This window comes from Idiotropiscis lumnitzeri, chromosome 14 (genome assembly GCF_059441095.1).
Source record: "Idiotropiscis lumnitzeri isolate Australia: NSW breed Sydney's pygmy pipehorse chromosome 14, RoL_Ilum_1.0, whole genome shotgun sequence".
NCBI classification, from domain to species: domain Eukaryota; kingdom Metazoa; phylum Chordata; class Actinopteri; order Syngnathiformes; family Syngnathidae; genus Idiotropiscis; species Idiotropiscis lumnitzeri.
This window is the reverse complement of record NC_142404.1, coordinates 1548688-1561472: the sequence shown is the minus strand read 5'-3', so window position 1 is coordinate 1561472 and position 12785 is coordinate 1548688. Positions and strand designations below refer to the sequence as shown.

The 12785-nt window shown below is 42.5% G+C and overlaps 1 protein-coding gene across 4 annotated transcripts in view; it reads right to left on the bottom strand.

Moving 5' to 3' along the window:
- Positions 1–12785, bottom strand: part of itgb2 (integrin, beta 2) — a 122869-nt gene that overhangs the window by 66640 nt on the left and 43444 nt on the right. For all 4 annotated transcript variants that reach the window (XM_088314957.1, XM_088314956.1, XM_088314954.1 and 1 more), the window contains exons 8-11: positions 12338–12496; positions 10849–10944; positions 10673–10762; positions 10412–10549 (exon numbers count right to left, since the gene is read on the bottom strand). In XM_088314957.1, the coding sequence (XP_088171083.1) occupies positions 10412–10549; positions 10673–10762; positions 10849–10944; positions 12338–12496 (483 nt within the window). The remainder of the gene's footprint in view (positions 1–10411; positions 10550–10672; positions 10763–10848; positions 10945–12337; positions 12497–12785) is intronic.

Sequence of the window (12785 nt, the reverse complement as noted above, 5' to 3'; positions counted from 1 at the left end):
TTGTTTGAGCCTTCCATGACTATTCATATTAGAGCAGGTCGGGCTGCAGGCGAATAGTGAGCCTGTAAGGAAGGGTATGGAGTCTGTAAGGCTAGAGCTAACTAGCGCTATGCTAGACTTAGACAGCACACATAGCTTTTCTTCTAGATTTGAGCGCTACACACCATACGCTGGTAGTTCTCATACTGATATAATTTCTACTGAGGTGGCAATACATGATGGGTTTAAGCATTCCTCCTCGGTCGGTTTTATTGACGACGAGCCGTTCTCTCAAAATAATAGCACTCGAAAGCTGGTAAATAACTATCGGATTCCGACCGTCAGAATTTCTCGCCGCGTTTATAGTCGCTCGAGGTACAATCCGGGACCTAGGCAAGGCAATCTCCTTAATATTATGACCAGGAGTCCTGTTGCGCGGAATAACTTAGATAGACCTATTTTACTGAAACTCGGTTTTTTAAATATTAGATCGCTTTCATCGAAAGCCTTGTTAGTTAATGACCTTATTAGAGACCATAATCTTAACATGATTGGTCTTTGCGAGACCTGGTTAAAACCAAATCAGTTTTTACCGCTAAATGAGGCTTCGCCTCCAAACTTCGTGAGCTCGCATGTTGCGCGCCCTCAAAAGAAAGGCGGGGGTGTAGCCCTCATTTCCGAATCTAACCTAAAACTTAGTCCTCGTTTTAGCAATTCCTTTAAAACATTTGAAGTTCTCATTATGCGATCCTCAGCCGAGCTGCCGTTTTATCTTGCCGTTCTTTATCGTCCACCTGGCTCTTACTCCGGCTTTTTAGATGAATTTTCTGAATTCGTAGCTGATTTAGTAACTCATGCGGATAATATACTTATCATGGGCGACTTCAACATTCATATGAATCTCCCGTCGGAACCACTTACGGTAGCGTTTCGGACAATCATTGATATGTTTGGTTTCACGCAAATAATAAATGAAGCAACGCATATAAATGGCAATACGCTAGATTTGGTATTAACCCGAGGCTTAGCATCTTCAAAAATAATTGTATTACCATATACCAGTGCTATATCTGACCATTACTTTATCAAATTTGAAGTCTTGGCTCACTGTCATCGTTCTGACCATAATCAAAATTATAGCAGCCGTAACATTAGCTCCTCAACCATCGTTGCGCTCTCTGAGCTACTCCCTTTAGCAACTGCTTCGTTTCCTAATTATATTGGTACGATTGATGATCTCACAAACAACTTTAATGTCGCTTTGTTAAATGCGCTTGACTCCGTCGCGCCTTTAAAAACTAAAACTCGTCCAAAGAGGCTTACTCCGTGGTTTACAGAGGAAACGCGCGTACTGAAACGATCTTGTAGGAAGCTTGAGCGCAAATGGCGTGCGACCAAACTTGAGGTCTTCTGTCAGGCATGGTGCGATAGTTTACTAATATACAAAGAAGCGCTTAATTTAGCCAAAACTAATTATTATTCTAGATTAATTGTCTTACATAAAAACAATCCTAAATATTTATTTGATACCGTAGCAATGCTAACGCAACAGCGACCAACCTCGGATAGCTCTTCCTATTCAGCTCACGATTTTATGCAATTTTTTACTCAGAAGATAGAATGTATTCGTGATGAGATTAAAGACACTGTTCTTAAAATTCAGTCGAATTCCGCGATAAATTGTGTTAATAGGGACATTAGGGCTGATAACTGTCCGATAACCTTATGTCAATTTAAAAAAATATCTCTTGAGAGCCTAACAAAATTGGTTAGTGCGGCAAAACCGACAACTTGTGTGCTCGATCCGCTTCCTGGCAAACTAATTAAAGAACTGTTTACGACCCTAGGACCGTCTGTTTTAAATATAATTAATCTATCACTTACCACGGGTGTAGTACCAGCAGCTTTTAGGACCGCCGTTATCCGACCGTTACTTAAGCAACCAAACCTTGACCCAGAGAGTCTCATCAACTATAGGCCGGTTTCAAATCTTCCGTTTATTGCAAAAATTCTTGAAAAAGTCGTAGCGCAACAACTTAATGAATATATGACTGTTAATAATCAATTTGAACCTTTCCAATCGGGTTTTAGAGCCGACCACTCTACTGAGACGGCCCTTGCTAAAGTTACTAATGATCTTCTCATAGCTATGGACGCCGACACCTCATCAATATTACTCTTACTCGATCTTAGTGCCGCTTTTGATACCGTTGATCATAACATATTATTAAAACGCCTTGAAACGTGTGTTGGCATTTCAGGTTCAGCGCTTTCTTGGTTTAATTCGTATCTGTCGGAGAGGACGCACCGTGTAATTCATGGCAATACGACTTCGGATCTTTGTAAGATCATATGTGGAGTTCCGCAGGGATCGGTACTTGGACCTCTATTGTTTAGCATCTATATGCTACCGCTTGGTGATATTATACGGAAATATAACATTAGTTTTCACTGTTACGCTGATGATACGCAATTATACATGCCGTTGGATATAACGAATCCCCGCGACTGCTATAAATTAGAGGCGTGCCTTGCTGAAATTAAACAATGGATGTCTTTCAATTTTTTGCGTCTTAACTCAGATAAAACCGAGATGCTCATCATTGGACCAGCGCGTCATCGGTACCTTTTCAAAGACACCACTCTGAATATCGATAAATGTAATATTATCCAAAAGGATTCAACAAAAAATCTCGGTGTTATATTTGACGCAACTATGTCTTTTCAAATGCACATTAAAAATATTACTCGAACTGCGTTTTTTCATCTGCGTAACATTGCTAAAATTCGCCCAATTCTATCAACGTGTGACGCGGAAATCTTAATCCATGCGTTTGTTACATCTCGCCTCGACTATTGTAACGCTTTGCTCTCGGGTCTCCCCATGTCGAGTATTAAAAGTCTGCAGTTAGTTCAAAATGCAGCAGCTAGACTCTTAACTAAGACGAGAAAGTTTGATCATATTACCCCGATATTAGCCAATTTGCATTGGCTTCCGGTCCACTTGAGATGTGATTTTAAAGTTCTGCTACTTACTTTTAAAATATTGCACGGCTTAGCACCTTCTTATCTCGTTGACCTCGTGGTACCATATGTTCCGTCCCGAAACCTTCGCTCACAAAATGCTGGTCTTTTAGTGATCCCGCGAGCCAAAAAGAAGTCCGCAGGTTCTAGAGCGTTCTCTATTCGGGCACCAATGCTTTGGAATGCACTTCCCTCAGATATTAGAGGCGCCACCTCAGTAGAAATGTTCAAAACACTATTAAAGACGCATTTATACTCTTGTGCATTTAGCTGAAATATTTGTTGGCCTGTTTACTGCCGCTTTTTTTTTCTTTTGTTTTCTTTTCTGCCCCCTTTTCCCCCGGCTGGGGGATTAGGTGACGGTGACCCACTAGGAAGTTTAAGGCATTGACCAACTGGGCATGCACCTGTTCCAGTGATGTCGTCTTCCTGCAGCGCGACATTTGATCAATTTATTTATATACTTTAGCATCTAATTTAATTATTTGTTGGCCTGTTTACTGCCGCTTCTTCTCTTTTCTGCCCCCTCCTTCCCCTGCTTGGGAATTAGGTGATGGGGACATGCTTTGAAGATTACGGCACTGACGAACCGGGAAGGGACCTGCTCTGCCGAAGTCGTCTTCATGCAGCGCCTTTTCTGATTTCCTTATATTTCAGCACTTCATTGAACTACTTGTTGGCCTGTTTGCTATTTCTGTTCTTTCTTTTCTGTTCCCAATTCCCCGAATTAGGTGATGGCGATTCACTTGGAAGTGGCTGTACTGAATTTACACCAACTGACCGGTACAAGATCGAAGGCTCATCTTCGGATATGCTGCCATGGATATTACGGCCCTGGATGAGGACCCACTCCACTGAAGTCATCTTCCTGCAGCACTTCATTCAATTGACTCTTATATTATCTCATCTATTATTGCATAGCATCATTGTATGTGCCAAATGTTGCCCAGTTGGCATCCATTGCAGCCTGGTCATCCTGGAAGGGGGATTCCCCCATCTGTGGTCCCTTCTCAAGGTTTCTCACTTTTCCCCTAATGAGGTTTTGTGAGTTTTTCCTTGCCCTCCTGGGGGTTAAGATCGGGGATGTCGATTGTGGCTATGTAAAGCCCTTTGAGACTGTCTGTGATTAAGGGCTATACAAATAAAATTGACTTGACTTGACTTGACATGACATGACGTCTCCGGAAGAGCCATATATGGCTCGAGAGCCATAGGCTCCCGACCGCTGCCGTACAGTATAGTATAAGGCAAGGCACTTCTATTTATCTATCAATGGAGTTACAAGTGTTACATTGCAAGTTGCACACTATTTTACGCACAACCTTCAGTCACAGTTTGTTTAAACAGAAAAGACAAATCAAACATAAATGTGTTAAATGCGACATACTCAACGACAGGTAACACAAACAGATGACAAGGATTAACGATTGTATAACTTAATTCAATAAATGCATTGCGCCACACAATGTATTAGAATTAGAATTAGAATTAGAAATCCCTTTATTGTCATTGTACTCAAGTGTGCAACGAGATTAGAGAGCTCCCCTCTCCAGTGCAATACAACAATAATACAGACAAATATATAAATTAGATAAATAAGAGAGTGCAATGGAAAATAATACTGAAGGGTATATAAAAACACTTCACGATGCTGTTCTGCAAGGTAAGGGTGTTCTCGTGTGTGTGTGAGAGTTCAGTATGGAGATGGCTCTCGGAAAGAAACTGTTTCTCAGTCTATTGGTCCTCGATTTGATGCATCTGTAGCGCCTGCCAGAGGGCAACAGGTCGAACAGGTGTGAGTTTGGGTGGGTATTGTCTTTGACGATGTTGAGAGCCCTTCTGAGGCACCAGGCGGTGTAGATGTCCGACAGTGAGGGGAGAGGGCAGCCAATAATCCTTTGCGCTGTTTTGACTGTCCTCTGGAGCCTCACTCTGTCCGCCTCAGTGCAGCCGCTGGACCAGGTGGAGACACAGTACGTCAACAGGCTCTCGATGGACGAGTGGTAGAAGGCTAGCAGCAGCTTCCTGTCCAGGTTGAATTTCCTGAGGACTCTCAGGAAGTGCAGACGCTGGTGGACCTTCTTTACCACTGCTGTGGTGTTGTGAGTCCAAGAAAGGTCGTCGGAGATCTGTACTCCCAGGAACTTGAACGTGTGGACCCTCTCCACACACACGCCTTCGATGCAGAGGGGGGGCGGCACCGTCTTGTTCCTCCTGAAGTCGACGACAATCTCCTTTGTTTTTGCAGTGTTAAAGTGCAGTCTGTTGTCCTTGCACCAAGCTGTCAGTCTCTTTACCTCCTCTCTGTAGGCTGTCTCGTCACCTTCCGAGATCAGACCGACTGTCGTGTCGTCAGCAAACTTGACGATGGTGTTGTTGCCGTGGGCCGGGCTGCAGTCGTAGGTGTAGAGGGCGTACAGGAGAGGGCTCAGCACGCATCCTTGAGGGGAACCGGTGCTCAGCATGCGGGTGGAAGACGTGTAGGGGCCGAGCAACACAGTCTGGGGTCTGTTGGTCAGAAAGTCCTTAATCCAGATGCGTGTGAGGGCAGGGAGGCCGAGAATGTCCAGTTTGGCGACAAGGATGTCTGGGATGATCGTGTTGAATGCCGAGCTGTAGTCCACAAAGAGCATCCTTGCATAGCTTTGCTGTTGTTGTTGTTGTTGTTGGGCTAGCGCCTGGGCGGGACCTCAGAGCAAGGATTGCCCAGCTAGCGCAACCACCTTCTGCGTCTCAGTGGAGAGGACGTTGTAAGGAGGAGGTGCATCGCCGAAAATCTTCTGCCGGAGGGGGATGAGTCGGGGGCACCGCAGGAGCCAGTGCTGGACTGTCTGCGGCTCCCCTCCACATAGTGGACATGTGGGGTCGGCTGTAGGGCAAAGGAGGTGCTCGTAAGCCCGGAGCTTGGGGTGGTGGCCCGCACGGAGCCGAGCAATGAGGACGGCGTCCTGCCTTGATTGAGCAGCGGAGCTGTCTGCGCGCCAAGAGAACCCTTCATAGGCGGCTGCGGTCCGCTCGTGCTTAGGGGGGTCGTCACGGATGCGGCGTTTGATAGTTGTCGCGGCTGCGCGAAACGATACAGCTGCTGTTGTTCCAGGTGGCCCAGCACAACATGCAGAGCAGCGTCGATGGCGTCCTCAGTGGATCTGTTAGCCCGGTATGCAAACTGGTAGGGGTCCAGAGTGGGAGGAAGGCAGTCCCTGATGTGCTGGAGAAACCAGCCTCTCGAAGCACTTCATGATGACTGGTGTGAGAGCAACAGGACGGTAGTCATTCAGGTGGACGGCTGGTGACTTTTTGGGGACAGGAATAATGGTGGAAGTTTTCAAGCAGGAGGGGATGACTGCTTGAGCCAGGGAGCGGTTGAAGATCCTGCAGAAAACATGTGACAGTTGGTGGGCACATGTTTTGAGGACCTTGCCTGGTATTCCGTCGGGTCCAGTAGCTTTCCTGGGGTTAACAGCCAGGAGCGCGCGCCTCACATCGTGTTCCTCTACGGTGAGTGGGGGGGAGTTGGAGCATGAAGTGCGGGGGTGTGACGGTTGGGGCGAGTCAAAGCGAGCGAAGAAGCAGTTAAGCTCCTCTGCCAGCGATGCACTCGGGTCTGCAGAGGTCGTGCTGCTGCCACGGAAGTTGGTGATGCTCCGTAGACCCTGCCACCCTGCTATTCTGTGAACTAGGGCTGGGCGATATGACCTCAAATCAATATCACGATAAATTCAGGAATTTTACCTCGATAACGTTGAAAGCACAATAAATTCCCCCCCATGGACCAAAATCAAAATAAATGCAGAAAATGCATATTAACTGTTTTTTTTTTATTGACCAACTGGTACACATTACTTTCAATGAAAAATTAAAGTGCAAAAATCATCGCATGATTTGACAATGCCACAAAGAACAGGAGAAAAGGGTTACCTCTAGCAAATCTTTTTTCTGAAAATGGCTTGTGCCAAGGTGCCATGTGCAAAGGCCTGGATTTGTGCAAATGTCTCTGGTAAACAATATAGATAATGCCATGTGCACAGGAAATAGTGTGATCCGAAAACAAAATGCTAAATAAAATGGAAAAAAAATGTCCATGCAAGCCAAGTAAACAGGTGTGCATCATCAGGAAAATGTGTCGTCGCGAGTACTCTGGTGTGCAGTCGCCACTTGTCGTCTGTGTAATGCACAGTCAGGCACAAACAGGGATCCACATCTTGCGACTCGACCACAAGTCGGATGTGGATGCAAAAGGCTTGACATGTCTAAGCTCCCTTTTATGAGGCGTTTATAATGGTGCGCTCCACTGTCGCGAGAGGAGCTATATCTTTAGCTATGTGCTTGGCTATTGCGTCCACCTCTTAGACATTCTCTCGTTTGGTGTCCCCTCCGTAATGGGCTGTTGTCACTTGTCGAACCTTGCGACTCACTCTGAGCTTTTAGCACAAGTTCCAAGTCAACAGCATGGTTGTTTTGTAGGTGGTGAAAAAGAAAAGGTGTGATGCGCTGTTGGGTGCTTACAACGTACTTTGTAGTTTGTGTTCTTTTGCTCAAACATCGTCTTTATGGAACCCAAAACATTTCCAAACGACAAATGTCGAATTTCTTTTCGGGACAAGCGCAACAGGAATAACTTCAACTAACATTACTTCGCCTGTCAACCTCTTATTAATTTGAATCGCCAGCCACTGCGTCATCAGTTTTCTTTCTTGTTGAGATGGGTGGAGTCACGTGACTACACAGGCAGTAGCCGCCTTAAAGGGGCATGAACATAGCCGCAGACAGAAAAGACTTTTCCTTTTTTTTTTTTTTAAACACCGAATTTATCGACATGGGCAAGATGATGTCGTTATTGTAATAAATTTCGTGACGGTAAATTTTCGGTTTATCGCCCAGCCCTAGTGTGAAGCATAGATACTTGCATGCAAAATAGGTACATAGTCACACCCGAGCTTACCGCAACGTTAAAGCTCATAGAAGCAACGTGCTGCCGATGCTCCATCTTCGTAAATGTCACGAAAACAAAACACAAAAATCCACGATTTTCTGTATTGATAACACACTCTTTAGCATTGGCATAAAAGTGAGTTTCATGAAATTCTGTTGTGAAATGAGCAAGTTATGACCCATTTTCAATGCACATGCATTGCTTTTGATGGCTAGCGCCAATGTCTTTGAGTTGGGCTGCTACTTATCATGGCAGTTGAAGTGCTCGTGCATTTATAACAAGCTTATAGCATGATGACCACTGAAGTGATAGAAAGTGCGTTAACATGAGCATTAACATCTGTTATATAGCTTTGTCGCAGCTCAGTGCAATGTAAAGGCGTTCACTGCAAAAGAGATTCACAATTGTGCTTATGAGGCCCGGGAAGAAGAAGCGGAGAACAATTGGCCTTATTGGGACACTTAGAATGGAAGTTGAACTTTCTTCGATTCAGTCTCCAGGAGACTGGACTGTTAGATCACTCAATCTAACAGGACACAATTTACCGTATTTTCACGACCATAAGGCGCACTTTAAAGTCTCTAATTTCCTCCAAAACAAACAATGCGCCTTGTCATGCAACACGCCTATTCTATAGACTGAACAACTCTCCCGGCCATCGAACCTGTTCCTTTGGGGCATTGAAGAGTGCATGTTAGCACAGCCTGCTGGCCAAAGTCTGAGACATCTATGCTACAAATTGAGTGTGACAAATACATTATGTGAATATGTTTTTTCGGTGCAAGAGAAAGCTGGACAAAAGGGCAGCTGTCCACAATGTCGTAGTCTGTCTTATCATTCCTGTTATTGCAAGCAAGAAAAATCAAATGTTTAGACAGACTGCAAAAAAAAAAACACACCACTCACATCTCTCGAACCTGATAAGGCTGATAAGATCCCAGAATGCCTCAGTCTGATAATCTCCCAGAATGCCTCAGTGTGATAATCTCCCAGAATGCCTCAGTACTGTTTTTGTGTTATTTTTATTTCTTTTGGTGGTAGGAATGGCATGAGAGACGCATGTTTTGTGTTAATTGTATTTGCTAACACGCGCCGCACTACGCGCGCCCGGTCTAAGTATTAAATACAGAAATAGCACCCTCAACTGGTGATGCGCCCTTTGATACAGCACGTCTGTTGAACTATCCATATAGGGTAATTGTGAGTTACATCATGGTAGAGTAGCCATCATATGGAATTAAATTACATTAGAAGGGAAATATATACTTGGCGACAATTAACAGAGGGGCTTAATGCAGCAGAGTTCTAAAAATCATAGAAATAGACATTGGTAAATTACACGTCGCCAGATTTGATTAGATGATTAGGCGATACATTTCTATCAATACTTTCTTAAGAAAAAAAGCAAACCAAAACAATCTTTGTAAAGGGGGGACTTTGAAGAAGGTTTCCCACCAAAAAAGCATTAGTTGATTGATTATGAACGAACAATTTGCAGCTCTTACTGTGAATTTGAATGAGCACAAACTTTTAGTCGGAGAAACCGTATAGGGGGTTACAAAACAGAAAGAAATTGTATGCATTTAACTACTGTAATATGGATCATGTGACAGCACTAAGGAATTTCACATTGAAGACAATAAAATGAACTAGAAAAGGGTAGGTACGAGCGTAGTAAGCTGACATTGGGAAATATAAATACATAATTAAATAAGAAATCAAGACAAAACAAATTAGAGTTTGACAACCTGCAGGAGAGGTTCGGGATGATGAGAAATGAGAAAATAACCACATGGATGTGGGGAAAAAAAGAACAGTTTAAGGGAAGACGTATTAATCAAAAGAACTTAAAGATACAGCGCAACTTTAGGTGTTAATGGGTGTTTTTTTAAACACTTGAAACAAACAAAGAGGGGATTTGAACCATGTTCTAGGATTATAGGTGTATTTTGGAAGGCCACGGGAAGAATTTTAAACAAATAATTTGATATTCATTTTAGGATTAAATTTAGGAGATTAGAGCCAATGAAGAGGTTATGTGGGTGCTACCCAGCGCGAGTTTGACAACCCTGGCTTACATGGAAAAGGATGGACGCACTGCTGTGACCAGTAACAGGAAAAGATGAAAGGAAAAGACATCTTTGTGCTTATATAAAAGTGCCACTACCTATAAAAAAATCTTGGTGTGATATTTGACTCAATTCTGTCCTTTCAAATGCACCTCAAGAATGTCAACAGAACTCTTGTTGTTTGATTGGTCATATTAACCCATGACGGGCCAACCTGCACTGGCTATTGGTTGAATTTCAGATGTGTTTTTTTATAGTTTTGTTACCTATCAAATATTACATTGCTTGGCACCTTCCTGCTTACTGACTTAGTCGTGCCATATCTTCAGTTCTATCCCTCACTGCATCATTTATCAATGTATTTTATGAAGTATAACAAAGCTTTAGAACACCACAAAGATCTGACCTTCTGTCCCACATGAACATTGTCACAAACTCCTTTGTTGTCCCCTTCTTGTCTTGCATAATTACAGCGTGGAGTGTAAACAACTCTTACATTTTCAGGGAGCGTATCATGGGTTAGGGTAACTTTGGAGGACAATCTCTGGAAATACAATTGTTTTGAGAGATTATACAAGTTTCAAAGTTACAGAAATAAAAATAAGAATTGATTTCTCTTCAGAAAAAAGGAAAACAGTTTTATCGAATAAAATAAATGAAAACTTACATTGTATGCACTTTCAATCAACTGGACAACATTTCTAGAATCTTGTGACAGAACTCCCACCTCAGATTTGGGAATCATTTTTGATAGTTGCTACAATTAAATTGAAAACATGATTAAAAATCATTCAACACCCTACCATAATGAAAAGACAAAAATTGATAAGTAGATTATTTTACCTTGTACATGTTTTCCACGTCTTTTGTCACAGCGAATATGGGTTGAATGTGTTCTTTTTCCAACTGCGTGGCGACTTGTCCAACAGAGGGGTAGTCCTTCACATTAATTTGGTTAAACATTTACAGTGATCACACATCAGTTACTGCATTATGTTCACTATGTAATTACAATTTAACAGACTGTATTGTTATTGCATTCTGTATTTCAATTAAAGGGCAGCTGTGTGGCACATGTTTTAGCACCGTTGCTGCGCAGCAAAAAAATGCAATTTGTGACTTTTCTGTGTGGAGGTTGTTTTTGTTGTATGTGCTTGCGAAAGTTTCTCCAGGTATCATTGCTATCTCGTAGCTTACCAGCACACAATCAACTTCCATCAAACTATGTAATCCCACGTTAAATACCACATACACCACCTGAAACCCAACAATAGGTTTATATTATAATTGTTATTATATTCTAAATATACAATAGCTAACACAAAATTGCAATACACTATAAAATTTAATGTAGGCATTCGTAAAAAAGTTGTATCACATAATATACCTTGTTGTTGTTAAATCACTTTCGAAAAAAATTCTGGATATCTATACTTTATGCATAAACTTATTTTGTCACGGTGGGCATTTCGTCGCTGGGACAGAACATGCCCATTTTTGGGGTAATGGACGAGGTTTTTTTTCTGTTTTTTTTTAAGGACGGATAAAGAAAGGCCAAGAAGTGGGCTTTTTCCCGTGCATAGCATCAAGTAGTAGAATTAAGTACCATGTACATAGAATTCAAATATTTGCAATCGGAGCAGAATGAAATCTTGTTTTAAATAACATTTAAAATGCATGTTTTGTGTCAATTATTTTTTTTCAATCTTTATTTTATTGTTTCATTATTTGTGAATATCCTATTCTGTTTGGTGTATAATAATTTTAGTTTTTATATGATCCACAATTACGTGTTGACAAATGACCTGCATACACCTCATCATTGTATGAATGTAAGTAAATGTAAACATATCCTGTTGCTTACAATAATAAAGTGCAAATGTTCCTCACTGCTTTGTGGGCATCACACTATATAATATAGCAAGTACAAATCCCTTTATATGGCTAAATTTAGCTATTGTGGCTTTTAATCAGGTGTTTTGTGGCGAATTATGAAACTGCTGCCGTGAGCCTGTTGTCATGCGCGGACCCTTTTTTTTGGGGGTGGGGGTGTCGGGAGCACAGGGGCGTGAGAGTCGGTGCCGGAGGGCTAAATTCAAGGACGGAAGCACCTTAAAACGACGAAGAAGGAGGGCAACGGAGAGCGATTATTTTTATGAATATGGACGCGAGTGTAAGGATGAAAAGGTGCCCAGGTTGCGGACTGAAGATGCGGGACATACTGGCAAAATAGGGTAAAGTGGCAATCTATGCTTATTTGGTGCACTACACCAAGTAGCTGTGACAAAGGCCCTGCTGTTGAATCCTCATCACCATGTGTGCTCACACATACCATTTCATTACTCTTGGAATAAATGGTGCTTTTCATGTGGCACTGTTCATCATTTGGTTCCAGGACACCAGCCAACTTTCCATCTCCAGCCATGTGGAACCCATCGTCAGTTGCCAACACAAGAAGTCGAGTGCTACTGTTCCTCCAACCTATTTTGTCCTGATAACGAAATGGTTAATTTCAAGGGAGATAAAAGACAAAATTACATTTAAAAGCCGCTTTCAGTTTGCATCTCTGCCTTCTTCAAATATTTGTATAATTGGCGCACCAGAATAAAACAATTAAGAACTTGTTTGTATGTGTGTGGTGCACATTCATCTTCTACCTGCAATGAACAAACATCTTTCCGCTTGTAAAAAATTCTCAATTATTACTACTTTGGCCTGATGACTTAAGCATCTTCTTCTTTTCCTTTCGGCTTTTCTCTTCAGGGGTCGCCACAGCGAAT